The 26,570-nt window shown below is 42.0% G+C and overlaps 2 protein-coding genes across 7 annotated transcripts in view; both read left to right on the forward strand.

Annotated features, from left to right (window-relative positions):
- LOC308584734 (putative lysosomal acid lipase/cholesteryl ester hydrolase) overlaps nt 1-3,597 on the forward strand; it is a 68,035-nt gene extending 64,438 nt beyond the window's left edge. For all 4 annotated transcript variants that reach the window (XM_081189745.1, XM_081189742.1, XM_081189744.1 and 1 more), the window contains exons 8-9: nt 175-246; nt 2,355-3,597. In XM_081189745.1, coding sequence (XP_081045871.1) covers nt 175-246; nt 2,355-2,588 — 306 coding nt within the window. In that variant the 3' untranslated portion in view covers nt 2,589-3,597. The remainder of the gene's footprint in view (nt 1-174; nt 247-2,354) is intronic.
- The window catches only part of LOC308584736 (putative lysosomal acid lipase/cholesteryl ester hydrolase), a 54,048-nt gene that overhangs the window by 20,405 nt on the left and 7,073 nt on the right, over nt 1-26,570 (forward strand). The window contains exons 1-6 of one of the 3 annotated variants that reach the window (XM_081189748.1): nt 14,577-14,835; nt 15,779-15,896; nt 19,700-19,898; nt 20,435-20,496; nt 23,481-23,620; nt 25,936-26,082. In XM_081189748.1, the coding sequence (XP_081045874.1) occupies nt 14,707-14,835; nt 15,779-15,896; nt 19,700-19,898; nt 20,435-20,496; nt 23,481-23,620; nt 25,936-26,082 (795 nt within the window). In that variant the 5' untranslated portion in view covers nt 14,577-14,706. Of the gene's footprint in view, nt 1-14,576; nt 14,836-15,778; nt 15,897-19,699; nt 19,899-20,434; nt 20,545-23,480; nt 23,621-25,935; nt 26,083-26,570 lie in introns of those variants that run through there. The other 2 variants (XM_081189746.1, XM_081189747.1) reach the window with 2 other exon arrangements.

Here is a 26,570-nt window from a genome sequence, read left to right on the forward strand (position 1 = left end):
TTCTTCTCACTACAAATGAAGTTAGACATTATTGCATAGCCTTAATCATAGCATGGTTTTTGACACGTTCAACATCCTTGTTTATGCTGGTACCACGGTCTATTCATATCACACACTTCTATATCATCTGCTTTTCCCATTTGGTTTTTCAAAGTATGGCACACCTTTTTTCAGATTGTGAAGGCTGGGAAGTTCAAAGGCTTTGACTGGGGAAACAAGGAAGCAAACATGGCTCACCACAACCAGGTAGGAATTTATCACAAATTGAGTATTTCTCTCTGTAGGCGTTTATATGAGGTTAGATACTGGGTAGCTTAACATAAATCCATAGACAGAGCATGTATCAACAGAATACATCTCCAAGGTGTGAACAATCAGATTAAAAAGAAACTCTTTAGATAGCACATGAGATGTTCTTGTAGTTCTTGTTATAGTAGTTCTTGTTATAGATTTAGGGGAGGGATCTCCCTAAACCCTAGAAATGAAAAAATGCTAGGATTTTGATTAACTGGGATGTGGATTAAAGTACAAGTTGCAGAGTTGTTCCAGACAGAAAATTCGTGACTGGCAGGCTTAGTGAAGACCAAACCTGTTAACATGACAAAAAATGTTTATGGCCCATTGGGGATAGGAAGCTTTTAGCCTGGGGAATGAGATGTTGCCAAAGTGATAGAGTGTGTATTTGAGGGGACAGGAAAAGGGTGTTTTTGAGCAAGGGTTGCTGGAATGAAGAAGCAGGTAGAAGAACAGAGACCCATCTTGATCAGGCAGGCTAGAGGCTGCCCACACCACTTCCTCTTGAAATGACCATGCCATAAGATCTGGCCTCCCTCCAGGCAGACTCAAAGCATAAATAGATGAATAAAGCATATTTCTTAAAGCCATGGAAGTGTCCACCATGTCTTCAATTCCCCAAAGGGACAGAAACCCTGTATGGGTGCCTGGGACCCCATGCGCTCTTGCCACCACTCGGCCGTTGGAGGGACGGGCACCTGACTTTTGTCACAGTATCCTCACCAAATCAGATCCTAATATCACCTTTGCTTATGTGAAGTCAAAAGCCAATAACTTCAGTTGATACAATAGCTGTCAACCTTTCCAAAAAATGTATCTCAAATGTAAATTTGTTGACAAATCTGCCATATGCCAGGTGTCTATCTTTCCTCCCCATCATATAATGAAGATCATCACACCAGTATGTTCTTTCAAATTTATTCCTCTACAGATTAGCTAACTAAGATACGTCTAGTTCTAAGATATGCCTAAATTTCAAGCCATACTTGAAATTTGCCAGAACAGTCTGTCTTGAAACTGCAATCATGTTTCTTCAGTGCTAACAAAACTGGTGCAGTAGGAAGAATCACAGTGATGACAGTTGGGAGTAATGAGTCAAAGACACTGAGCTGGTTTGTAGGTAACGCTAAGCCAAATCAAAGCTTGCCATGAATGCTGGTGTGGAAGAACTTCCTGAGAGGAGAGCCTGGCCACTTCACCCTTCCCTTGACTCTCCTGCTGCTGCTCTTCTGCACACTAATTCGTAGTTTGGTTTAGCAAGTTGCTCAACACAGGCATGTGGCTTGTCTTTCTCCAGACACTGAATGAGTTGTAAATATGAGAACAAACTTTGGTTCCATCTTGTGGTTTGTTTGGAGTGAGACAAACCATGAGCCTGGCTTTGTCCTTAATGCTAAAGCAGCAGTAAGGAGACCAGAAAAGGGTCAAAGTGTCTGTGCACTCCTCTTAGGCAGAGTGCACATTCATGCTCAGTCATAGTTGGGCTTAATGTTACATGAAAACCATCTCATTCCTACAGAACAATCAGTAAATCCAGACAATCAGTGCTGGATTTACAGCCAGGCAGAGCGGCCTGCAGCCCAGGGTCTTGGCCACTTGATATTAAAAACAAACAAACAAACAAACAAACAAACAAACAAACAGGCAGATGTTACTATCTAGGCTCAGTTGGTTAGTAACAGTAAGGACAAGAACAAAGTTCAGGTACTCAAAAAATCATAGAATCACCAAATAACAGAGTTGGGAAGGATCACAGGGGTCATTGAGTCAAACCCCCTACAATGCAGGACTTTTTTGCCCAGTATGAGGCTGGAAGCACAACCCTGAGATGTAGGTTGAGCAGGCAATCTGCACAATTTCCTCTTCATGGATGGAGTATGTGCACTTTCTTGCACAACTTCTGATGAATGCCCAGTTGTTACGCACATTAATAGTTCAACATGCGCATTAATGGTACAACCCTCAACTTAGATATGTTTGTGTTTTGCAAGTGTGTGTGTTTGAGCAGGGAGTCTTCGCAGACTGTTTTTAAACTTTTTTTTTAATCTTCTTTCTTTTAGTCAACACCGCCTTTCTACAACGTACAACAGATGACTCTTCCAACAGCTGTCTGGAGTGGTGGTAACGACTGGGTTGCAGACTCAAAGGACATGGCCCTCTTGCTGCCTCAGATCCCAAACTTAGTTTACCACAAGGATATTCCTGAATGGGAACATCTGGATTTTGTCATAGGCTATGATGCCCCACAGCGCATGTACATAGAGATAATGGATTTAATGCAGACTTATAAGTGAATGTGAAATATTCCTTCAGAACCCATTACTGTCAATGTGTGTTGATGAAAAGCACTACAAGATTTCTTAAGATTCCATTTCTCATATAGGTTCATCACAGTCTCAGTTATAAGAAAGATTTGCTTAGTAATCTTGCCTTTTCTAATTCTGTCAGTGACCATGGGTGTTCCTCCGTTGTTTTAGGAGCGGCTAAGATTCTTTGCTGCTCTTGCTTCATCATGCTGTGTAGCAGATTCTTGTTCTAGCACAGCATGACTATTGAGGGTAGAAAAAGTTCTTGTGGTGATATCCAACTCCTTTCCTTTGAGGAACTGGTCCAATTTCAGTTGTTTCCCAGCCATGGGATCTATCTGCTCTAGGATAGAGTGCTGCCTTTTCTTAGCTCCCTCAGCAGTTTCTGGTCTAATCTCTCTCTCTCTCTTCCTCTCTGACTTGTGAACTTTAATTTGATTAGTTTTTCTCTAGATTGGAATCCTCCCTTAGTTAGCAGTTGTATTGCTGGAATTTTCTAGTTAGTCTTTCTTATCTCTAATTATTGGATAGAGAAAGGAGAGAGAAGCACTAATGACAGAGGAGCCTCTGTTGGGATATGTCACTCCCATATTTCTTAAGAAAATTCACCCTGGAAAGCATTCCCTACCTTCCCCTTCTCTCCCCCACCTCTCTCTCCTCCCTTCAACTCGCAGTGTCTATGACAGCAGTGTCTCACACCAAATGTAAGTGACCCGTAGAAAAGATGGGAAACAGAAATGCTATATGTTCCTTTGTTATCCATGAAAACACTTCCATAAAAAACAACCATTGCTAGGATGTCTATGTGCAGTTTAGTAATCCCTCAGGGAATTAAATCTTTGCCCTCCTCAGAAGAATTTAAATCCATACATCTTTGGAAACTCGAGGCTCCAAAAATAACAGACTGGCAAATCAAATTACACGAATTGGTGGAGATGGCTCAACTGACTAGTAAACTCAGAGGAAACTCAAAGCAAAAATTTGCGGAAAAATGGGATGGGTAATGTGCCCCCAAAAGAAGCCCAAAAGGAAAGTTTGGGTGCGGAGCTTCAGAAGCTGTTTTGCAGATTCTCCCATCCCGTCCCATCCCGTCCACACACCTACACCCCCCGCGTGAAAAGACAAAGAGGGAGAAGAGACGGGATTGAGCGGCAGAAGCAGAAGAAGCAGACTTCAGCCTCAAGCGAGAAGCCTTGAACTTTGGCCAAGACACGGCAACCTTTTCTGACAAATTTAAAGCCACATTGGATAAACTAAATTTTAGACAGTTGGAAAAGAGAAAATTTGCCTAGAGATGGGGTGAAAAAACAGATAACTGCTCCTTTCTTGCGACACATACTTTGCATGGAAACAGTTCATAAATGTGAAATAATTTGAGGACGACACACTGCTACTATAAAAAAGGTGAAATTTGGATAAATTACATATGAATGTAGATATTTTAAATTGCGGTGGATTAAAACTGAAAGTAAATCTGCTCTCTGGTAAACAGGAAATGGAGAGACATATTGCATCTGGTCTTTGTTCTAAATGGGATGTATATTTCTTTAATAGCAAAAACCACCCAGGTATTTATTTTGTTTAAAACTTTCAGAAGGGACTGACTGGAATGTAACATAATGAAAGTCTTAAGAGTTTCAACCGTGGCAAGTTCAAAACATATACTGAATTGGATTTGTAGAGAGAGAGACAGCTATTAGCGGGTGAGAGTTGGATACAAATATATCCCCTTTTGACTTTAGTTACAATAAAATTGATGGTTATATACTTTACATGCTTTATATCTGTTGTGGATCAGGCAGAGAAGAAACTGAAGAAATCAAAGTGTGTGTTTATTTTGGGGAGTGAAGATCACTCTGTATTGTTGGCAGACATTTGGGATTAGGCTGAATACAGTTGAAGATTTTTTTGAACCTCTTATTTACCTCCCTAAGTTTTGGATTACAAATTTGGCCTCTGCTTTAGACTATATTTCGGAAAGGCGGTGCCAGAGCTTTGACAGCATCCCAGAGCCCCTGCGAGTAGACTATATTTTGGGATCAAAATTTGGGATGTACTTGGTGTGCACTTCTCTCACCGTTTTGAGGTTGCTTATGGTTTATCCTCCTCCTGTCCCTGACCTTGGAGTCAGGGACTCAGTTGCAGAGTTGGCTGAGAAGAGTGTTTTGTTGTGAAACCTGATTGCCTCAGCAGTGGACAGTGTGTGAAAGCCCAAGGAGGATTCTAAACAAGGAGGGAGAACAGGGAGGGAGGTGAGAAAGGAGTAGAAGTGACACCTGGAGTCGAGGGAGGCAAATTGCAACAGAAGTTTTAACTGGGGAAATAAGAGTGAGGAAAGTAAAAATAAGTTTAAAGGAAGAGGAAAAATAAGTAAATATGGCAAAAAAAGACCAGGACAAGGGAAGAGAGGGTCTGTCCAAGACCCAGAAACCAAAATTGACCTTGCAGAATTAATTACAGATATGAGAAATAACATAACAGAACATATTAAAAATCTGGAGGAATAAATGTATAGGATGGGTGCCAAACTGAATGTAATACAAAGTCAGTGGAAGGGCTGGCAGGACAAATTAAAGAGCTCTCAACTAAAACAATTGATGAAGAGATAAGGGGAAAATAATAATGGAATTGGCAGCTTGGATGGAGGTGGAGAAAGAAGAGTTGGAGAAATATGTAAATGGGATCTTCAGGATAAAATTAAGATTTGCTAAAGTGGAAAAAATAGCAGGGGACTCTTTAGTGATCCTAAACTCCCAGATAATTACAGGATTCTACAATCAAATTATGAGATGAAGTGATTCATAGAAAACCAAAGAGTGATAATTTTGAAAGAAATTCCAGCACGACTATTGAGGAAAAGGAATAACTATAAGTTCCTGAAGGGTGCATTAAAAAAATAAAAAATTCTGCTATAAATGGGAATATCCAGAAGGTATTTCATTTACATACAGTGGGGGAAAACAAAGATTAAGACATTGAAGTGTGTGTGTGTGTGGGGGGGGGTAAATATAGACCAATTTTCCTGCTAAATAACAATTACAGTGGAACCTTGGGTTGCGAACATGATCCGTGCGGGAGACACGTTGGCAACCCACAGCGCTGCATCTGCGCACGCATGTGATGCGATTGGGCACTTCTGCGCATGCGCAAAGCATGATTTAGCGCTTCTGCACATGTGCGAGCGTTGAAACCCAGAAGTAACCCGTTCCGGTACTTCTGGGTTTGGTGCGTCCATAACCCAAAAACACGCAACCCGCAGCGATCACAACCCAAGGTATGACTGTATAAGCTTTTTTTCCAGGATAATGGTGGAATATTTAAAACTTATTTTAAAGGAGGTATGGATAATGCAGAAGATTATTGTAATTTCAAGGAGATAGTGATCCGACATGGTCAACGCTTCTTGTCTATCTCTTACCAACTTTGGTTATCTATGTTTTATTACCTTCTCTATGCATTGTAAAAAGGTCTTTGACGTGTGGCCTGTTGGTGAATAGTATTGGTCAGTAAAAGCCTTTGATCTATGGTCTGGCTTTTTGTCCTTGATGTACTGACATAACAGGACACAACATCCATAAAATATCTTAGTTTTGGGGCATCACAGTCAGAAGTTTGTCATAGACTGTTGGCCACAGTGCTGTGCATCAAAGGCTACCTGGAGGTCACTTCAGTCACTTCTTCAGGGCTTCTCGGTGGCAGATTGAAGGGCTGGTTGAGAATGTATATTTTGCTTGCTGTTTGGAATAAAACCTGTAATCTTCTCACTCACTTGCATTTGTATTGATTCTGAATCTAATTTTAAAAGAACCATCTTGCATTTGGCAAGTCAACAGATTTGATACATTCAGACCAGGCCCGGTTTTTACCAGGCCGACAGATGAAAGACAATATAAGAAATATATTGGCTGTAATAGAATATTTGGAGGTGAGGAATGACATTTGACAGGGTTTCCTGGACGTATACTAATTGAAATGATGGACTTTGGACAGACCTATATGAATGGAATAGACACAATGTATTCAGAACAACAAGCGATGTTGATAGTGAATAATGTTATAACTGAAAAATGTAAAATAACTAAGGGAATGAGACAGGGGACAACCTTTAGAAGAAACCGAAATAATTCTCATATAACATACAGATCCTAAAGCATACCCCACAATACAGTACTTAATTTCATTATTCTGTATGGGACAATGACAATAAAGATTATCGTATCGTATCATATCGTAATGGAAACATAAAGACACACCAGCATATTAAGAGAGATCAGAAAGAATTTGTTGATACGCCGCCATAAACTTCAACTTTGAAATGAGGCCCAGAGCCTTAACAAGACTACGTCGAATGAAGGAGGGATCAAAGAAAGAGGACTGCACTTCAAAATAATTGGACAGAGAATAATATGGAATAAAAATGCCTCCTGAGTATTAATAATATCAGGAACTGTTTAAAAAGATAGTGAGTCGCAGAAATAGTGACTGATTGCTCTGAGAAGATGAGGACGGTTAAAATCAGAGTTATGAAAATGGAAAATAGCGAAAAACGCAGAGACTTTAATGAGGACAATATCTCTAGCCACCTGGAACATGGGAAATCCTCCTTTGATTTTTTTTTTTTAATAATTGAAGTATATAAACTAATACACACTGGGGCAGATAAAATCTTAATTTCACATCCTGTATATGCTCATGGGGTCTGTACTGGCAGTGATGGACTAGGAATGAGATCATGGGGTCAGAGCTTGATAAAGATGTTGTGGCTGCTGTGAAAAAGGTGGATTCCATGCTGGGGATTATTAGCAAAGGGGCTGTAGATAAAGCTCCGAATACAATCCAAAATGAGACAACAAGGCATTGAGGTGTTACACTAGTGCTTGGAGGCAGTGACAGGCTGGATGTGGATCAAGTTTTTAAAACTAAATTCTGAAAGAACAGAGATGTTATGTGTTTCAAATTCTCCAGTCTAGAAAGTACAAAAATGAAGTACCATTCCTACCATATAGGCGAAAAGTGAAACGGGCAACCTGTAAGGTGGATTTTGAGGTGGTGAGGATAAGCCCCTTGCAGCTTTAATTATAAATATACAGTATGTGCAAAATCCATAATTAGGAAGATCCTAAGCAGGGAAGTTCCTGTTGCCTTTTGAATCTTAAGAGTGCTGCTGTCTTCTGCTTTAGTTTGGATACATTTTCGGAACGAGTTACCACTTTAAGCAAGTTGATGCAGTCTGATGCCACAAGATGGAGCTGTGGCCCTTATGAGTGATACTTTGTAACTCATTTATTACATCTTTAGCTGGGAGATGCTTTTCTTGCAACATAAAGAGAACATGAAAGAAACCATCCCTCCTTTTAAGTGTCTTGAAACAAGATTCCCAATATTTAGCCTGCCCTGCAACGTTGCTTCCTTTGCAGCAATCATTTTGTTTGCTTAAGGAAAATACCTTGTGGGTTCCTATGTGAAGATGCAGAAACATACATTTACAGTGGTACCTTGGTTCTCAAACGCCATGGTACTCAAACAACTTGGAGCCCAAGCACTGCAAACTGGAAGTAATTGTTCCAGTTTGTGAACTTTTTTCAGAAGCCGAACATGCTCCTTTTTGAGTGTCACACTTCCGATTTGAGTGTTACACCAAGGTCTGTCTGTTTTTGCTATCTATCTATTCTGCTTTTTTTTTGCAGCTCTTTTTTGTTTTGTTTTTGTGACTGTGTGGAACTCAGTTCAGCTACTGATTGATTGTGTCATTGCAGTACATTGTTTATTGCTTTCATTTTCTGGATCAGTGGTCTTGTTAGATAGTAAAATTCATGTTAAATTGCTGTTTTGCGAGTTGTTTTTAAAAGTCTGGAATTGGTTAATCCATTTTGCGTTACTTTCTATGGGAAAGTGTGCCTTGGTTTTAGAATGCTTTGGTTTTGGAACGGACTTCTGGAATGGATTAAGTTTGAGAACCAAGGTACCACTGTACCAGACATAGTAGCTGCCTCCAGTACTGCAAGCATTTTTCATAGGAAGTCTTTTAAAAAGCAAGTTTTAAGCCTTCAAACTCATTCAGGCCTGCGGGCGTAGTGTAATCATTTAGAGCACACTTGATAGGTGACAGCTGAGCATACGAAGCCTAGGAGGATTCATTTGAGAAACACTGAGTTAGCATGGTTCCCCACCTCCCCAGGCACAACTTTCATATGTGGCGGCTCCTTTGCATGTTATGCTTGGCATGGCAGTCTCTTCACCCATCCCTCAACAGGACCACATTTGCACCATTTGCTTCCAATTTGACACAGCTAGGCACTAGAGTGCCCATATGCCTTACTTTCCAGAGGACACTCCTCTGTTTGAAAAGCTGCCTGGGCCAAGTCCAGTTTAAAGAATAAGAAAAAAAACAGCAGGAGTCTTGGCATCATGCCCCATCAATGCATAGCATGTGGACAGGAGAATGAGCTGTCTTCCCCACTATGGTGACATAGATTTCATTTAGATTAAGAACAGAGGTAGAGCTTGCTGGATCAGGCCAGGGGCTCATCTAAGGAGTGCTCTGATGGTGTTTCCTGCTTGGCAGGGGGTTGGACTCAATGGCCCTTGTGGTCTCTTCCAACTCTATGATTCTAAGTCAAGCACCATCTTTTTACAGTGAGCAACCAAATCCCTCAAAGAAGGATGTCAGCACAACAGCAATTTCCAGCGCTCAGTAAGTAATATAATTATATAGGTGCACCAATAGCACTAAGTATAGCAATTATTTCAAGATTTTCATGTATACACAGAGGCAAGAAACTTGAATTCTCTTTGGATCTTCTTTTGGTGATGAGTAAACGCAGGTGGCGCTGTGGGTAAAAGCCTCAGCACCTAGGGCTTGCCAATCGAAAGGTCGGCGGTTCGAATCCCTGCGGCGGGGTGCGCTCCCGTCGTTCGGTCCCAGCGCCTGCCAACCTAGCAGTTCGAAAGCACCCCCGGGTGCAAGTAGATAAATAGGGACCGCTTACAAGCGGGAAGGTAAACGGTGTTTCTGTGTGCGGCTCTGGTTCGCCAGAGCAGCGATGTCACGCTGGCCACGTGACCCGGAAGTGTCTTTGGACAGCGCTGGCCCCCGGCCTCTTGAGTGAGATGGGCACACAACCCTAGAGTCTGGCAAGACTGGCCCGTACGGGCAGGGGTACCTTTACCTTTACCTTTAAATGGCCACTTGTTGCTTGCTTCCCATAAGCATTCTGCAGTCAGTTAAAAAATGGCCAGTTTTGGAATGCTATAACCAGAGTTAAAGGGTCAGTATTACCACAAACTCCTGTCTAACGAGCTGTAGCTGCTTCTTCAGTCTTCTCCTCTTGCTTTTTGTTTTTTAAAGAAATGAAAATTAACATTGTCCCAAAATATAGAGCTGTAGGACTTCTGTTGCGATTGCCATGGCTTTTGACACCCCCCCCCCCAGTCGTGCAATTTATCAGGGATAATATGGGGGTAATTATCCCTGGTGACCCCCCATGGCAGGGAAGGGGGGGATATCTCACCTGCAGGTCGTCCAATATGTTCTGCCGCTCACTACTTTTATTAAGAGTCCTCCTGGTTTAAAGTGATGGTCCATCTAGTCTAGTATTATGTTTTCTCTGTGGGTAAGCCAGATGTTTCTGGTGACTTTACAATTGGGAAATGAAGGAATCAGATATGGATTCTAGGTATGAATATTCAAATTTAATTAACATGACTACTAACTCTGTGAAGTTGTTGAACATCATCTTCACAATAATCTCTGTGTTAGAGATACAGGATGCAAATTGTAGCGCTGATGGATCCGCTACCAACCACATAATCTGCTCTGGATGGCTGTGTTAGGTTTCTGTTATGCCACTGTGCAGTTCTTGGAGTCACAAGACTTTATTGACATTCCAGACTGTTGGAAGTCCCACAGGAGACAGATGTTGATGTTACTGGTTTCCCGTTTCTTTGTGTTCAGTTTGTTTTCTGTCTCTCACAGAAAGCAGATGCATATTCTTTTCTGTCCTACGTAGTTAGAAATAAAGTAGCAATGTAGCACATATTTCTGGCTCATTCTGCTGCTGTCTGATACTCTGCATGTATGGAGAGTGTGCCTGAAGTCTCATTCAAAGGCTTAGGTCATTAATCACCGTTGGAGGAGAGCCTGGATGGGTTCCGAAAATACGGCCGAAGGAGTAGCCATTACAGCTCAGTTGTACGGAAGCTCCCATAGGCTGGAGGGCCTTCCAGATTTATTTATTTTTGGGGGGGGGGGAGAGAGAGAGAGAGAGAGAGAGAGAGAGAGAGAGAGAGAACAAATGCTTTGGGAGAATCTGCTTTTAACTACAGTTTTAGGTTTTACATAATCATTTAAATTATATCACTAGTAGCTAATTGATTTGAATATGTTGTCTGATCATCTGTGGCCAAATAGCATGGTGTGTGATTCCAGATATGTTGATATTTCTGTTTCTTCTGTAAGGCATAAAACACAAGTAAAAACCATTCAAGGTGGGCACAGAGATCTTGAGGTTCCTATCCTTCCTTCAGTCTGTCAGATGGAGTGAATAAAGTATTATTATTAAGTAGAAACATGAAGAGTTGTAGCCAACACTGCACAAATGGAGCTCCACTCATGCAAAAGGTCTTCCCTTGACTTACTTATTCCCACCAAATCAGTTCCAGATGGTCCTGCAACACACTGGAACAGCTTTTGAGGGTGCACAAGAAGCTGCAGGGGGAAGAAGAGTACATGGAATTCCATTTTGCAAGTACAGGTCTGTTGCATGAGTGGAACAGCAATGTTGGATGCAAACTAAAGTCTTCCTAATGTTTCTTTGGGGTGTTGCTATTTCCTTCTAATTGGCACCCTGTCATGTAACTACATAACTGGCTGTTGAAAGGTGGTTGTTGCTGCTATAATGATAGCCACACCCCAGGTTTTCAAAGGGCCCTGGGCTAAAAAGTGTTGCCTAAACCATTTGTGGTTCAATAACCTTTCATGCCTTTCTCTCAGATGGTGTTCTTGGAGCATAATTACAGTTGCAGGAAAACATTTTATATGACTTGCCATGAGCGGTGTGCAATTCTAGTGTGCATGTTTTAAGAAACATTTATAGAGAACTACGGTAAAAATCATAACAGGAGTCTATGTCATGACAGAGGTTGAATTGGAAGATGGAAGGAAATCCACTTAATAGTCTGTTTTTTCTTCACCACCCAGTCCTCATACATTAAAATAGGAAACCTTGACACAGCCATCAGTATATAAATTCTGACTCTTCCCATAACCTCATAAATAAATGTTCAGATATTTAAACTGGCTCTCTGAACAAATCTCTGATTAAAAAACCAACATTTTGAAGAACGCTTTCTCTCCCTTAGAACAGCAGAACATAAGCAATGGAAGCAAATCTGTAAAATTCCAAAGAGAAAAATGAAACAGGAATGGGATCACCTCAATCAGCCATAGGAATTTAAACCGGAAGTTCAAACTCTGCCCCATTTCCAATGGATCCTCCACAGGGTCCAAGTTGGCACCATTTACTCAAAAGCAGAGACAGGTGTGCTGGGACACTCAGAGAAAGAAAGCAACTCACTCCCAAGAGGGCAATTTGACTTATGACACCTGTGCCGTACAAATACAATCAGGTTCTCATTTCATTATGAGAAAATAATTCATTTTTATTTCTGCTTCCAAGTATTTTTATTATTTTAGCCATCTAAACCATACTTTGATAATAAATAAAAGGTAAAGGTACCCCTGCCCATACGGGCCAGTCGTGTCCGACTCTAGGGTTGCGTGCTCATCTCACTCTAGAGGCCGTGAGCCGGCGCCGTCCGAAAACACTTCCGGGTCGCGTGGCTAGCGTGACGAAGCTGCAGCTGGTGAGCCAGTACCAGCGCAGCACACGGAAACACCGTTTACCTTCCCGCTATAAAGCGGTACCTATTTATCTACTTGCACTTAGGGGTGCTTTCGAACTGCTAGGTGGGCAGGAGCTGGGACCGAACGACAGGAGCACACCCCGCCGCAGGGATTCGAACCACCGACCTTATGATCAGCAAGTCCTAGGCACTGAGGTTTTACCCACAGCGCCACCCGCGTCCCTTTGATAATAAATATTCACAATATAAAAAGGAAGAAAAGGAGGACAAAGAAACAAATAATAACAAACTACATAAAAAAGAAAAATATTACATAGATAATTATCTTAACCACTCATATCTGTTTAACAATATAGCTAAATTATATCTAATCTTATTCCCCAAATATGTGTCATTCCAGGCCATAATAAATAAGGACCATGTCTCCATCCAGCTACTAATAGGCACAGCCTCCTCTTTTTTACAAAATGTGAGTTCTAATAACGTTATGATTTTTTCATATTTCATCAAGCCATTATTATATAAAAGATGCTGTAGTTTTCATCTAAGAGTTTGCAGTTGCTGATTTTGCTGCTATTGGCAGAGTTATGACCATTTCCAGATCAGAAACAGGTACCAGGAGAACTTTCTTTTTTAAAAAAAGAAATATATCAGAACAGACACATATGCACTGCCTGTTGACCATCAGCACCACAGCAAATGCTGCTGAATGTGTGTTGAGTTGCAGTTTTTTCTGTAGCAAGTAGGAGTGTTGGGATTTTCACTCCTCTTCTTCAGTTTTCCACCTTTCTCTGTACAACAAACATGTTTTGCTTTTTGGTATTTCCCCAACTTGTGTTCCCCTGTTTTATAGCTTTTGTGTTCTTTTGGAAGCCATGTTTTCCCCACCACATGCTTCTTTATTCTCAGTTGCACCAGTTGCTCCCTCAGTTGAGAGCCAGTGTGATGTAGTGGTTAAGAGCTGTAGACTCGTAATCTGGGGAACCGGGTTCGCGTCTCCACTCCTCCACATGCAGCTGCTGGGTGACCTTGGGCTAATGACACTTATTGAAGTCTCCCAGCCCCACTCACCTCACAGAGTGTTTGTTGTGGGGGAGGAAGGAAAAGGAGAATGTTAGCCACTTTGAGACTCCTTCGGGTAGTGATAAAGTGGGGTATCAAATCCAAACTCCTCCTCCTCCTCCTTCTTCTTCTTCATGTGGACTACATATCCTGCTGGTACTCACAAAATGGTGACTTAATATAAGTCAGAAGATATGGGGCAATAGAGGAGCATGGCTTCTAATTCTTGCATTAAATGAAGCCATTGCACGCACTTTCTGGGTGTGCATGTAATTGAAAGGCATCATTAAGAGCTGGATCCTGGAATCCTTTACATGCTAAACAGGAAAGGCCAAGGGCAAGTTTGGCGTGTGCATATCCTGATTTATTAAGGGTAAGTAAGTGTTTCAAAACACCTCACTTGGGTAGTTTTGAGTTATACATTATACAATATACATGAGGTTACCAGTAGTTGCTGTATTGATTACAGTCCTGTGGAGAACCAGTGACCGCCATAACACTTCTCAGAAGGTCTGTTGTGCATGTCAACCACATTTGCAAAGTGTTCTTTCTCATCTATCCAACATTAACTCCATATGCCTGGGAGGGGTCCAAACCACTGAGCCTCTTGGGCTTGGTGATTGGAAGGTCAGCAGTTTGAATTCGTGCAATGGGGTGAGCTTCCATTGCTCTGTCCCAGCCCCTGCCAACCTAGCAGTTTGCAAGCATACCAGCGCAAGTAGATAAATAGGTACCACTGAGACGAGAAGGTAAACGGTGATTCCTTGTGCTCTGGCACTTGTCCTCCCTGCACCAGTAGCAGTTTAATTTACCTGCAAATTGATCATTGTACTCTTAACTGCTGCACTAAATGATCTGTTACATGTTGATTAATCTTTTGTTGAACTGAGACTGCAGTCCCATGCCCACTTGCCTTGAAAGGTGTCACACGGAAGTCAGTGGAAATACCTTCTGAGAAGTTTGTGTAGGATGATATTGGGAGTTGGGCAAGATTGAACCAATGATATCAATTAGAGAGGATGTTTCTGTTCCTTCCAGGAACGTGTTGTACTTGGTGAAGAGTGGCAACCTATTTAAGCCACACTATCTGCCAATTCATTCTCCAGTATATGATATAGGTTAAAGCTCATATTCTTTAATCCAGCTTTGTGGAGCCCAGTCTTGTTCTTCACCCTGAAAGATGGATTTGCTTCCATGCACTTCAAGGATGTGGCTCTTCATAATGGGGGCAGGATTGGTCCAAGCCCTTGTTACTTCAGGAATGTTTATGAAAAGAAGAACTGTACACCCAGAAGCTACTATGGATATTGTAAGCCATCCATCTTTTATTCTTTTATTTGTTTAACTCAAGGCATTTATGGTTATTAGTGCTGCTTAATTGTGCTATATTCCACATACCTAAAGTTTGTTTTTCATGGAATGCTGAGATAGCAGGTGCAAGAAAATGACAATGATGATGATTTTGAAATATGTACCCTGCCCTCTCAATGCATCATTGCTCAGGGCAGTTTGCAGCTCTTTTTTGTTTTTGTTTTTTTAAGCATTCCCAAAGTAGCTCCCCACATCTGCTTCATGGGACCCCAGTGCTCTGTGAACTTCATTTAGGTATCAGCAGTAGCAAGTTTAGCATCTTGCCCTATGCATTATTATTGCTCAACAGCATGAAGAAAAATCCTTAAGTGGTCCACAAAGATCTTCAGCAATTTTCAAGTCGTCCAAGAGGATTGAGTGGAGTTTGGGATACATTACTATTAAAGATGTAGTCTTCTGTGTCCAGGAGTTTTACAGTCCCAACTGTCAGAGAACTGGACTTTCTGACAAGCAGCGAAAGAGAAGGCATAGAGGAAGGGGGGGGAGGAGAGAAGCAGTTAGCCACAGGAATTTGACCTTTGTAGACACAGAGACGAAGAGACACAGGGAGCAGGAATTCATCTGCAAGGCTCTGATAGTGACACAGACACAGAAATAGAGAGAATGCACTCACCCTGATCGCGTAGACTCATAAGATTAGCCGAGAAGCGTGAAAATTACAGGAAGTGGAGGTGGGGGTTTCCCTGTTGGGGGAAAAGGGGGCGGAGCTCAGTCCCGACAACAGTGGCATCAGAGGAAGACTGAAATTAGTGGAGTTCCAACCAGGGCTTTTTGTTGAACCAATAAATCTTAATTAATCAACTGCCGCAGTTGTCTCATGTGTGTGGGAGAGACCCAAGCCTTATACCAACCAAACCTTTCTTTTCTCCCCTGCCACCTAGGGTGAAATTATTTCTTTCAGAGGATACCCCAGTGAGACATATGAAGTGGTGACAGATGATGGGTATATCCTGAGTATTAACAGAATTCCTCATGGGAAACGAAATAACCGGAAATCGGGTGAGTGTGTTTTTTGAGGTATATATTATGTATACATGCAAATACTGTGAGGACTTTTAATTTTTTTTGTTAGAAAAACAATAATTTCTTGCTTTGGAAACTTTTTACTTATTGCAAGAAAACCTTATACCAGATGAATCTAATTTCTTTTTCTGATGGAGTTTTTGATGGAGGTACAAGTCTGGTGGAACAAAGGAATGCTATGGACATTGTGTAAGGTTTTTGACAAAGTCCCCCTTGATATTCTTGCAGAGAAGCTGGTAAAATGAGTACAGTTGTACCTTGGTTTTTGAACAGGCTAGCTTTCGAAAGTTTTGGCTTCCGAACGCAGTAAACCCAGAAGTGACTGTTTTGGTTTACGAACTATTTTTGGAAGCAAAATATCTGACAGGGCTTCCACAGCTTCTGATTGGCTGCAGGAGCTTCCTGCAGCCAATCAGAAACCACACTTTGGTTTCTGAACGTTTTGGAAGTCGAACGGACTTCCAGAACAAATTCCACTCGACTTCCAAGGTATGACTGTACTGGATAAGGTAACTGTTGGGTGATTTTGTAGCTGGTTGACTGACCAAACCCAAAGAGTGCTAACTAACAGTGTCACGGTCCAGGTTACAGGCAGTTGGAGTCCCGGCTTGGTATGTCGAGACTGGGGTAGAAGACGGGACACAGGAATCAGCAGTCCAGGTCAGCAGTCCAGGGGTCAGGAAGTCAAGAGTCCACGAATCAGGAAACCAGGGGTCAGGAAGCCAAGGGTCCAAGAGTCAGGATACCAGGAGTCAGGAAGCCAAAGCACAGCTAGGTGGGTAGCGTGTTGCTGTGGCAAAGAGACAGAGGGAAATGCTGCTCCCGGCCCTTGCCACCAGGTGCTATGAGTCTTCTGTCAAGGCTCACCTGTGAGGCCGCGCCTTGCCCTTCCAGGCCAAACTCAGGAAGACCCCAGTCCTGCGAGGCCCTACCAGTCACAGGGTCTGGATCCTGCATGCACTCCTGACAAATGGTTCCTTATTATCCTGGAAAAAAGTGATAAGTAGGGTGCTGTACAGTGCTGTCCGGGTCCATTGTTATTCAACATCTTTATAAATGACTTGGATGAAGGTACTGAGGGGATGTTCCTCAAATTTGAAGATACTGAACTGGGAGGGGTATCCAATGCCACTAAAGACAGAATTGGGATTTGAGTTGCTATTAACAGATTGGATAACTGGCCAAAACTTTAAGTAAGGATTGGGTGGCCATCTATTGTGGATGCCTAACGAAATGAATTTCAGTATGGGCAAATAATAATAATAATAATAATAATAATAATAATAATAATAATAATAAAATTTATTTATATCCCGCCCTCCCGAGCCGAAGCCGGGCTCAGGGCGGCTAACAACAATAAAACAGTACAACAGTACAACACAACACTCTAAAATCATTCATTATAAAATCAATTCAAATCAAACCAATGGCAATGGCAACCATTGGGCCAGAGCTCCGCGAAGATTGCCGAAGGAGGGAGTCAGGCTGTGCCCTGGCCAAAGGCCTGGTGGAACAGCTCTGTCTTGCAGGCCCTGCGGAAAGATGTCAAGTCCTGCAGGGCCCTAGTCTCTTGTGACAGAGTGTTCCACCAGATCGGAGCCACAGCCGAAAAAGCCCTGGCTTTAGTTGAGGCCTGCCTAACCTCTCTGTGGCCTGGGATCTTCAAGATGTTTTTATTTGAAGACCGTAAGTTTCTCTGTGGGACATACCAGGAGAGGCGGTCCCGTAGGTACGAGGGTCCTAGGCCGTATAGGGCTTTAAAGGTTAAAACCAGCACCTTAAATGTCATGTCCTGCACAAATATAAAATTGGGAAAACCTGGCTTACCAGTGGTACGTATGAAAAGGATTTAGAAGACATAGTATACCACATGCTGAACATGAGTCAACAGTGTGATGAAATAGCAAAAAAATGCTAATGCTCTTCTAAGCTGCATCAACAGAAGTACAGTGACCAGGTCAAAGGAAGCAATAGTGCAGCTCTATTATGCCTTGGTCAGAGTGCACCTGAAATACTGTGTCCAGTTCTGGGCACCACAATTTAAGAAAGATATTGACAAATGCTTTGGAGTGTAGGACCTGAACCAATGGCTACAAGTTACAAGAAAGGAGATTCCATCTAAACATCAGGAAGAACTTTCTGATGGTAGGAGCTGTTTGACAGTGGAATGGACTCCTTTGGAAGGTGGTGGACCTTCCTTGGAGATTTTAAAGTAAGGATTGGATGGCCATCTGTCTTGGATGCCTTATTTGAGATTCTTGCATTGCAGAGGGTTGGACTCTATTATTCTGTGTGTGCAGAGGAGGATGGCAAAGATGATAAAGGGTCTGGAAAACAAGCCTTACGAGGAACAGTTGAGGGAATTGGGTCGGCTTAGCTTAGTTACGAGGAAACTGAGAGGAGATATGATAGTCATCTTCACATATCTAAAGGGCTGTCCCATGGATGATGGAGCAAGCCAAGGGATTCAAATTATAAGAAATCGGATTTTGACTAAACATCAGGAAGAACTTTCTGACCATAAGAGCTGTTGAACAGGGGAACAGAGTCCCATGAGATGTGGTAGACTATCCTTCCTTGGAGATTGTTAAGCAGAGGTTGGATGGGCATCTGTCATGGATGCATGCGTTGCAGGGGGTTGGACTAGTTGATTCTTGGGGTTCCTTCAACTCTAGAAATCTATGATTCTATATGTACTTCAGCCATCTAGAGTGAGTCACTGACAGATTAGCGAGAGCTAACAGGGTAAATGTAGACACTGCCAGCTCAATTTCCCAATGTAATTATGTGTGTTCTTTGCAGCTTTTACTTGGGCGAGAAGTTCAGTCCAATGAAAATGTGGTAGGAGAGCTTGAAGGCGTTGCCTTTGTTAAGCTTGATTAAAGGATGATCTGAAAACTGAGCAGCAAAGGTGGTGCAATGAAGGAAGGGCAGATGACTGAGCCTCCTGCTTCCAGTGCCAAGCTCCATTATAAGTCAAAAAATAAATAAATTGTCCAGTAGCACCTTATAGACCAAGTAAGTTTGTTCTCGTATACGCTTTTGTGTGCATGCACACTTCTTCAGATACATGCACATAAAAGCTTATACCAGAACAAACATAGTGGTCTATAAGGTGCTACTGGACAATTTTTTATTTATTTTATTTATATTTCAATTGCGTCAGTCCAACACAGCTGCCTGCTTTAATCTCCATTATCAGGTTCAAAGATCAAGCAGTAAATTATTTCAGCTTAATCAACACTCTAATCAATACTTTAACAGGCACTGCTACCTACGATTGGTCTACATAGTTGAGCTATTCATACGATACCAGATAGATGAAAGCAATCATTCACAATATTAAAGTGAGTGTTCTGATTCCTCATACAGTACTTTTAAATCAAATGTGACAAATACGGAACTGATGATTTATGTTGATTCTTAAAAATACCTCTACCTTGCTTTCCATATTGCATTTAGAAGATACTCATTCCAGACTGAAATTCCAGACATGTGAAATTGCTGGGCTGCTCTGCATCCCACGTTTATAGTAGATGATACACACTAGTGGTCAGTGAGGCAGAACAAGCGGGGCATCATTGTTCTCCTGGCTTCTTAACACCACCATCACTGGTGATTATTGGGAAGGAGAGCAGAGGTGCAATGTGAGGAGAGCTTGGCCACGTAAGGCTGTTCTGGGTCAAGCTGCCTGTGCCTTGCCCTTCCCTTCTGCATCTTATTGGATGGAGACACTGAAATGACTTATTGTAGCTATGCTTATAACTATTCACTTTTAGGTCCCAGGCCCGCAGTGTTGTTGCAGCATGGCTTGCTTGGTTCTAGCAGTAACTGGGTGCTTAATATGGACTACAACAGCCTGGGTTTTATATTGGCTGATGCTGGTTATGATGTTTGGCTCGGAGATACCAGAGGTAACACCTGGTCCAACAAACACATCAACTATACTGAGAAGCATCAAGAATTCTGGCTATTCAGGTAGAGTGAGCTTTTTAAACCCAATTTATTGTTTCTGGTTCCTAGTTCACCCTTTGGGAAAAATTTTAATTAGTCATGCTCTTCCTAGTGGAGCCATGTTTTTCCACCTCCTCTTATAATATATGATATGGAGGTATAGAAGTACATTTCCAAGTAAGTAAAATTGGTAGTTGTCCCTTTAAACAAACAAACAATTTGTTTGTTCCTGGGGAAAATATGGCCTTGGTGAACTCCATAGAATAGATGATAGCAGATCAGCTTAACTTCAGGTGCAATTAGACTTGATCTGGAGAGACTCAATATTGGTCCTTCTGAATCTCTGCTGGAATTTGAAGCTCCTCAGACAGACATGGGTTGGAGGGAAAGCAGAGTCCTCTCCTGCCCACAGCATAAATACTGTTCTTCCTGAAACTGATATTTTAAAAATCTTTTTGTTCTTGTATTTCACTGGACAGAGAACAGGGCATTTTAGGCTTTCACAATGTAGATCACACTGCATATACATGTCTGTTAAACATGTTCATTTTTCTTTGCAGTTTTGATGAAATGGCTAAATACGACCTTCCAGCTTCAATAAACTTCGTCTTGAACAAAACTGGTCAGGAAAAAATATTTTATGTTGGTCATTCCCAGGGCAGCACAATGGGTAGGTTAGCAAGATTCTTAAACACATGCTGGCAATTCTATTAGCTACATACTTTTATGCGCAGTTGCTGTTGTATATTAAATTCAAGAGAAATCTTGCTCATGGTACAGTGGTGTTCCATGGAACCTATGGACACCCATGGAGAAGCATCTTGAATAAGAATCCCTGCATTTCGGTTTCCTGCATTTTCCTCCTTTGTGATATTTCCCATATAGGTGATGATTCAAATTTGTTAAGGGGCTTATAAAAAGTGGTTTGTCTGGACTGAGAAACTGTTAAAATCCTGGATTGCAAACCAGTATCAGGCCTAGTTTGCAGTCAGAGTTTAGGGAACAGTTTCCCAGTCTGGATGTAACAGCAAACTATAGTTTAATAACCCCGAGATGAAATATCTCAAGGCCCCTGAGACAAGAGGAGAAGAGAACTTGTTGGCTGAACACTCCTTCTTGATCTGATAAATCATAGTTCTATAACCAAACCGGTTTGAAATTCACCTCACCTCTGACTGTCACTTCATGTTTTATTGGTTCTTAGTACAGCCTAGAGTGACTTGAGAAACCCAGCTAGATGGGCAGGGTATAAATAATGAAATTATTATTAATGTTGTTATTAGCTACAGTATGTATTAAGCAAGTGAATTTACAGTTATTACACCACTGAGGAAATATATACAGCATTATAAAGTTTTAAGTAGGTCAGAAACAAGGCAGGGCCTTTTCTGTTGTGATGCGCAGATTATAATGCACCATTTCTAGTAGGGTTGCTACCAGCGGTGGAGTCTGCCTGCCTCCTCCCACTCAGTGACCCTACAGCTGGGGGGGGGAGGCAGTGGGTGGACCGTTTGGGCAGCAAACGGAGAGACGCGTGGCTCGGGCACACTGCAGGCCGCGCAGTGAGTGCAGCCTGGCATTTTGTCACTCCCCTCAGTGGTGACACCCGGGGCGGCCCGTGTCTACCTCACCCCCCTTCCTCTGGTTGCTAGGTCAAGATGATCCCAGAGGTGGACCCCAGTGATGTCATGAACAGCTACTCTTGCTCCACAAAGTACTAAAGATGCTTGCTATGAAGGGGTTGAACAATAGTGAGACTGGTGCATTTTCAGCTCTGTGGCTGGGCCCACAATTCAATTGCGTTTTGTTTTAATTTCCTCATTGCAAATAGCTGAAAGTCTCTAAATTTTGATAATGAACCCAATTTGCAATGGGGGTTGAATAATTTCAATTGCAACTGTAATTCTGCCTTCCATCCAGATTTTAGTTTGGTAAAATCCTCCATTTCCTTAAACACTCTGCTCCCTCTTCCATCATGTCATTGATTTCTGTTTTGAAAAGAATTTCTTGGTTTTTTCTTTGCTTCAAACTAAACTAAACTAAAAACTAAACTAAACTAAACTAAACTAAACTAAACTAAACTAAACTAAACTAAACTAAACTAAACTAAATAATAATCACCTCCTTTAGTCTAGACTCTGCAGTCTCCACTTCTGTCAATTTTTGTCTTTACATCTTTTTTATACCTACCACCCACTAACGCATCTTTCTTGATGGTAAAATTTCCTTGCCACTCACCAGTGTTCCATGGAAGGAGAATTCAGCTTGTGCCGTAGAACCCCCTACCACCCACCTGGAATCATGAAACACCCACTAGTGACCTAGTGACCCACTAGGGACCAGGTTGACAATTCCTGGTCTAGACTCTCCAGTCTCCACTTCTGTCAATTTTTGTCTTTGCCTCCTCTGACTTATTTGAGAGCCATCCAAGAATTGCTCTGGGGTTTCTTTTTGAGGGGGGGGGGGCAGGAAGTCTCAGCTATGGCTGTTACTCTTCATGTGCTCTGCAGCAATACACCTTATGTCAACCACATATGCACACTCTTACAGCTCTCCTCCTTTTGAGCCCAGCCCAGTTCCTTTTCTTCCTCTGCACTCCTTCCCACCACAAAGCCCTGGAGATGGAGGTTAATGAGGAGAGGGTAGAAGTGAAGGAGGGAAGACCCCCCCCCCCCGCGCGCGCGTGCTCCAGAGAGTCAATGTTACAATTTACAGCTAGCTCTTGCTGAGCTGAAGCTTGCAATCCCCCTGGAGGGGACCGGGCAAACCTGGAGACTAGGTCAGCCCTAGAGCCCTGGCAACCCTAGAGTTCTGGTTTGCTGCTTCTCTTTTAAACTTCTGGCCTTTCTATTCTGTCAGTTTTTCACTGTGATTTCATGCGCCTATTCCTCTTCATTAACACTTTGCAAAACGATATGTGAGCTGAAACACAACCATCCTTCCAAATACGCCCTTCTCTAGACTTTGGAAAGAAGTTCTGCATCCAAGAAATGTGCACAAAAATCATATACTAGGGTAAAAATGCATGAGTGGAAATATATACAAAAAAGCATTATATTTGGAAAAAGTGCTTTGCAAAACTGTGAGTACTGGATAAGATTGCAGACAAATCATGCAAGCTTCAAGAAAATTGCTCTAAAATGATTTTCATAAGCACTTAAAAAACGGGTGGGGAATCATCACCATCATTTTATTTGTACGTCTCCTTTCCACAGTTAAAACAATGCTCATGGCAGCTTACAATATGAAAAGATTTACATAATTACAAATATAGCAAAGTAGTCATAAAATTAAATAAAACACATTAAAAACTACATAACCAAACCAAACAATTTCTACATAAAATTACAGATACAAAAAGTTAATACCAGAAACATGGAGAACTAAACTTCAGATTTGCTTATCCTCAGTTTTAGCTACTATTATTGCTGTCGTTGTTTTATTTCACTAATCTTGTAAGTCACTTTGGTTTTTTTTAAAAAAGCAGGGCATACAATTCCGTGTACTTGATTGCTTTTGCATTATGTGAAAACCGGGTTTAAGATTTGGTTACTGGGTTTTTTCAAGACTACATTGCTAACTCTATTCATTTCTCCCCCCCCCCAGCGTTCATTGCATTTTCAACCATGCCACACCTAGCCAAGAAGATCAAAATATTCTTTGCATTGGCCCCAGTAGCCACTGTAAAGTATTTGACCAACACGGCTTTGACCAAACTTGCAATGGTTCCTGAACCTCAGCTCAAAGTACGTATTTCGGACAAAATATTTGTTCAAACAACAGAATGCAAATATTGCTGGATGTAGCTAAGTACCATCCTTTTCTGTCTATAGGATGCCCACACGTATAAGATGCCCCCTATTTTGGGGGCCTCAAAATTTAGAAAATAGGGGCTTTGGGGGGAGGATTATTTGGGGGGAATGCTGAAAATCGCTCACCCACCGGAACGCAGCACACAACCACTCATGTTGCAGCTGCCCAATTGCCGCCACTAGCCCTTCCGATTCCACTGTCACAGCCAATAGACAGCTGCCCTTGTCACAGCAAGCAGGAGTGTGATTGGCAGCCTCTGGCGGCGATCGGGCAGCTGATAGGTGGTTTCCACTCGTGTTGCTGAAAGCGCCGCTTACAGTCTCGGGCTCGTGCCAAAAAACCATTCGCCCATCCCTTCTCAGCAGTACCCGTGTATAAGACGACCCTAAATTTTGAACCTCATTTTTGGGTCAAAACAGGTCATCTTATATACGGAAAAATACAGTACTTGGGGATGCCCTTTCCATTTGACCTGAGGCCATTTATAATGCTCTTAGGCCACTAAAGAGCTCAAGCTAGCCAATGCTGCAACTTGATAGCACAGTGTCGCTTTGGCTGTTCTGTGCCAGGACTTTTGGGGGGTAAAAAGAATGAGGGGCTGGCTTTTCTCCCTTGCTGTATGTGTCATGGGTTCCAGTTTCTGCTGTGGACAGAAAAAGACAGGTGTTGGTGCCCTATATTCATGGATACTGTTTGCATCCAGTGCTCATATTAAAGAATTTGGCGCAAATCTCTACGGTTCTTAATAAAATTGCCATGAGAAACTTTTCGGTATGGTGGCAGATCACACCTGTGGGTAACTTAGTTGCCGTTAAAGCAATAATTCTGAACAGTTACATAGGAATGTATTTATAACAGTATTGCTTTATTTACAGTACAGTAAGCATGTGCTCCAGGGATCTTGCATAACGTCAAAACCAAGTAGAGTCAAAACCTTTTGGGTTCAATGGCAGGTGGGATTGCCAAAGCCCTTTCCCCTGCAACCCTGCCCCGTTTCTACCTTTCTTTCTTTCTTTCTTTCTTTCTTTCTTTCTTTCTTTCAAGTTGCGGACTTAATTCCTTATTAACAATGAATAGCTCTAGGGGAAGAGAGCCATGCTGATCATATTTACAGGCACATGTGCCCATTTTTAGGGCTCAGAGACACTCACTGATCATGTTGGAGGCTGTTTACTTGGGTCTCCTGTGTTGTGTATGTCTTCTGCCCTGCTGCTTTTAGCTCTATAAATCCATAAAACAACATTGGAGCATGGTCAGTTTTCCCGCCATGTTATAGTCACACTTGGCTGCTATGCTACACTTCTGTCCTTTTCAGATTTGAGGAATAGCTACTTCTCATCTTCTCAGCCTGGGGATGAAGTCAGGAGACACGACACTAAATTAAGTCACTAGGCATACAATAGAGCAGTAAGGCACTTTTCCTGAAATGACTGGAGAATTAAATGATTTCAAGCACATCTATTTAGGTACTGGACATTTGGCAAAATGGACATTTGGCAAAATGTTTGCATAACTCATGTCTTTTGCATATTTGGGCTCCTACTGAACTAGTGTTCCTGTGGGAACCATTACCAACTAGCTTGTTCCTGAACCACTTTAGAAGGACTCCAACTGCACGTTGTATACATGGCAAGATGCACCTGAACTGCATCACATCTCTTAGATGGCTCTAATTACAATGTCTGTGTCTTAAATATTGCAGAGGATCATAACCTCCAACATTTCTCCTATAAAAAATAGGGACATCTTTTTATTTTATTTTATTTATACCCCACCCATCTGACTCAGTTGCCTCAGCCACTCAGGGTGTCTTTCAACATATATGAAAACGTAACAAAACATTAAACATTTAAAAACTTCCCTATACAGGGCTGCCTTCAGATTTCTTCTGAAGGTTGTCTAGTGACTTATCTCCTTGCCTGGGGGGCTGCAAAACTCCATACCCTTCATCATTTCTCCAGTGAAAATAGGGACATCCTAAGGAACAGTGGAACTTTCTCAGATCAAATCAGAAACCAGGATGGCTTCTGTAAATCTGGGATAGCCTCTGGAAAATAGTGACACTTGGAGGGTGTCTGACAGTGCTTGTGGGATTTGAATGGGTATTCTATCCTAAATGTCAGAGCGGAAGATTCTCATAACAGTTTTTTTTTGGTGTAATATTTTGTTGCTACTCGTTAGAAGTATCCATAGGAAAAAAGAATTGACTAACAAAATGGTGTATGTACTAATGTTTTTGTTTTGGCAGAAAATGTTTGGAACTAAGCAGTTTTTAGCTCAAGACAGAACAATGAAATGGTGTGCTACTTCCTTGTGTAACCGTTTCCCAATGGATTATCTTTGTGGCACTGTTTTATTCCTGTTGCATGGCTTTAATGTGCTAAACTTCAATATGGTAAGATTTCTGATTACTTAATAGGAGTGTGCTCTAAAAAAAGGTAGGTGTATGGAGGCTTCTCTGAAGTGATTGCTATTTGTGCCATCCATAACTTAATTACACTTAGACAAAACACAGAAGATAACTGCACATTTTGCCTGATCATTTTGTGTCTATGATGTATAGAGATTTATTTTTTAAAGGAGAGCTCAGAGTCTGGGATACTAGTAAAAGCCTGTGTGAGTGCCATGGTGTCTCCTGCACAAAGAGCAGTGACATAGCATGGGTTGCCAGTGCCTGCGGCAAGGCAAGTATTGTACACCCTAGCGCCTGGACTGTGTGCTGTGCTTGCCCCATGGAAAGAGTTAAGTGGAGTGGCCAGAGAGACTCCTCTCTACCACCGCTCAGATTCTGGGGCACTAGTAAAAGCCTGTGTGGGTGCCATGGTGTCTCTTGCACTAGGAGCAGTAACATAGCATGGGTTGCCAGTGCCTGAGACAAGGCAA

This window comes from Podarcis bocagei, assembly GCF_964188305.1.
Source record: "Podarcis bocagei genome assembly, chromosome: 4".
Classification (NCBI taxonomy): Eukaryota; Metazoa; Chordata; class Lepidosauria; order Squamata; family Lacertidae; genus Podarcis; species Podarcis bocagei.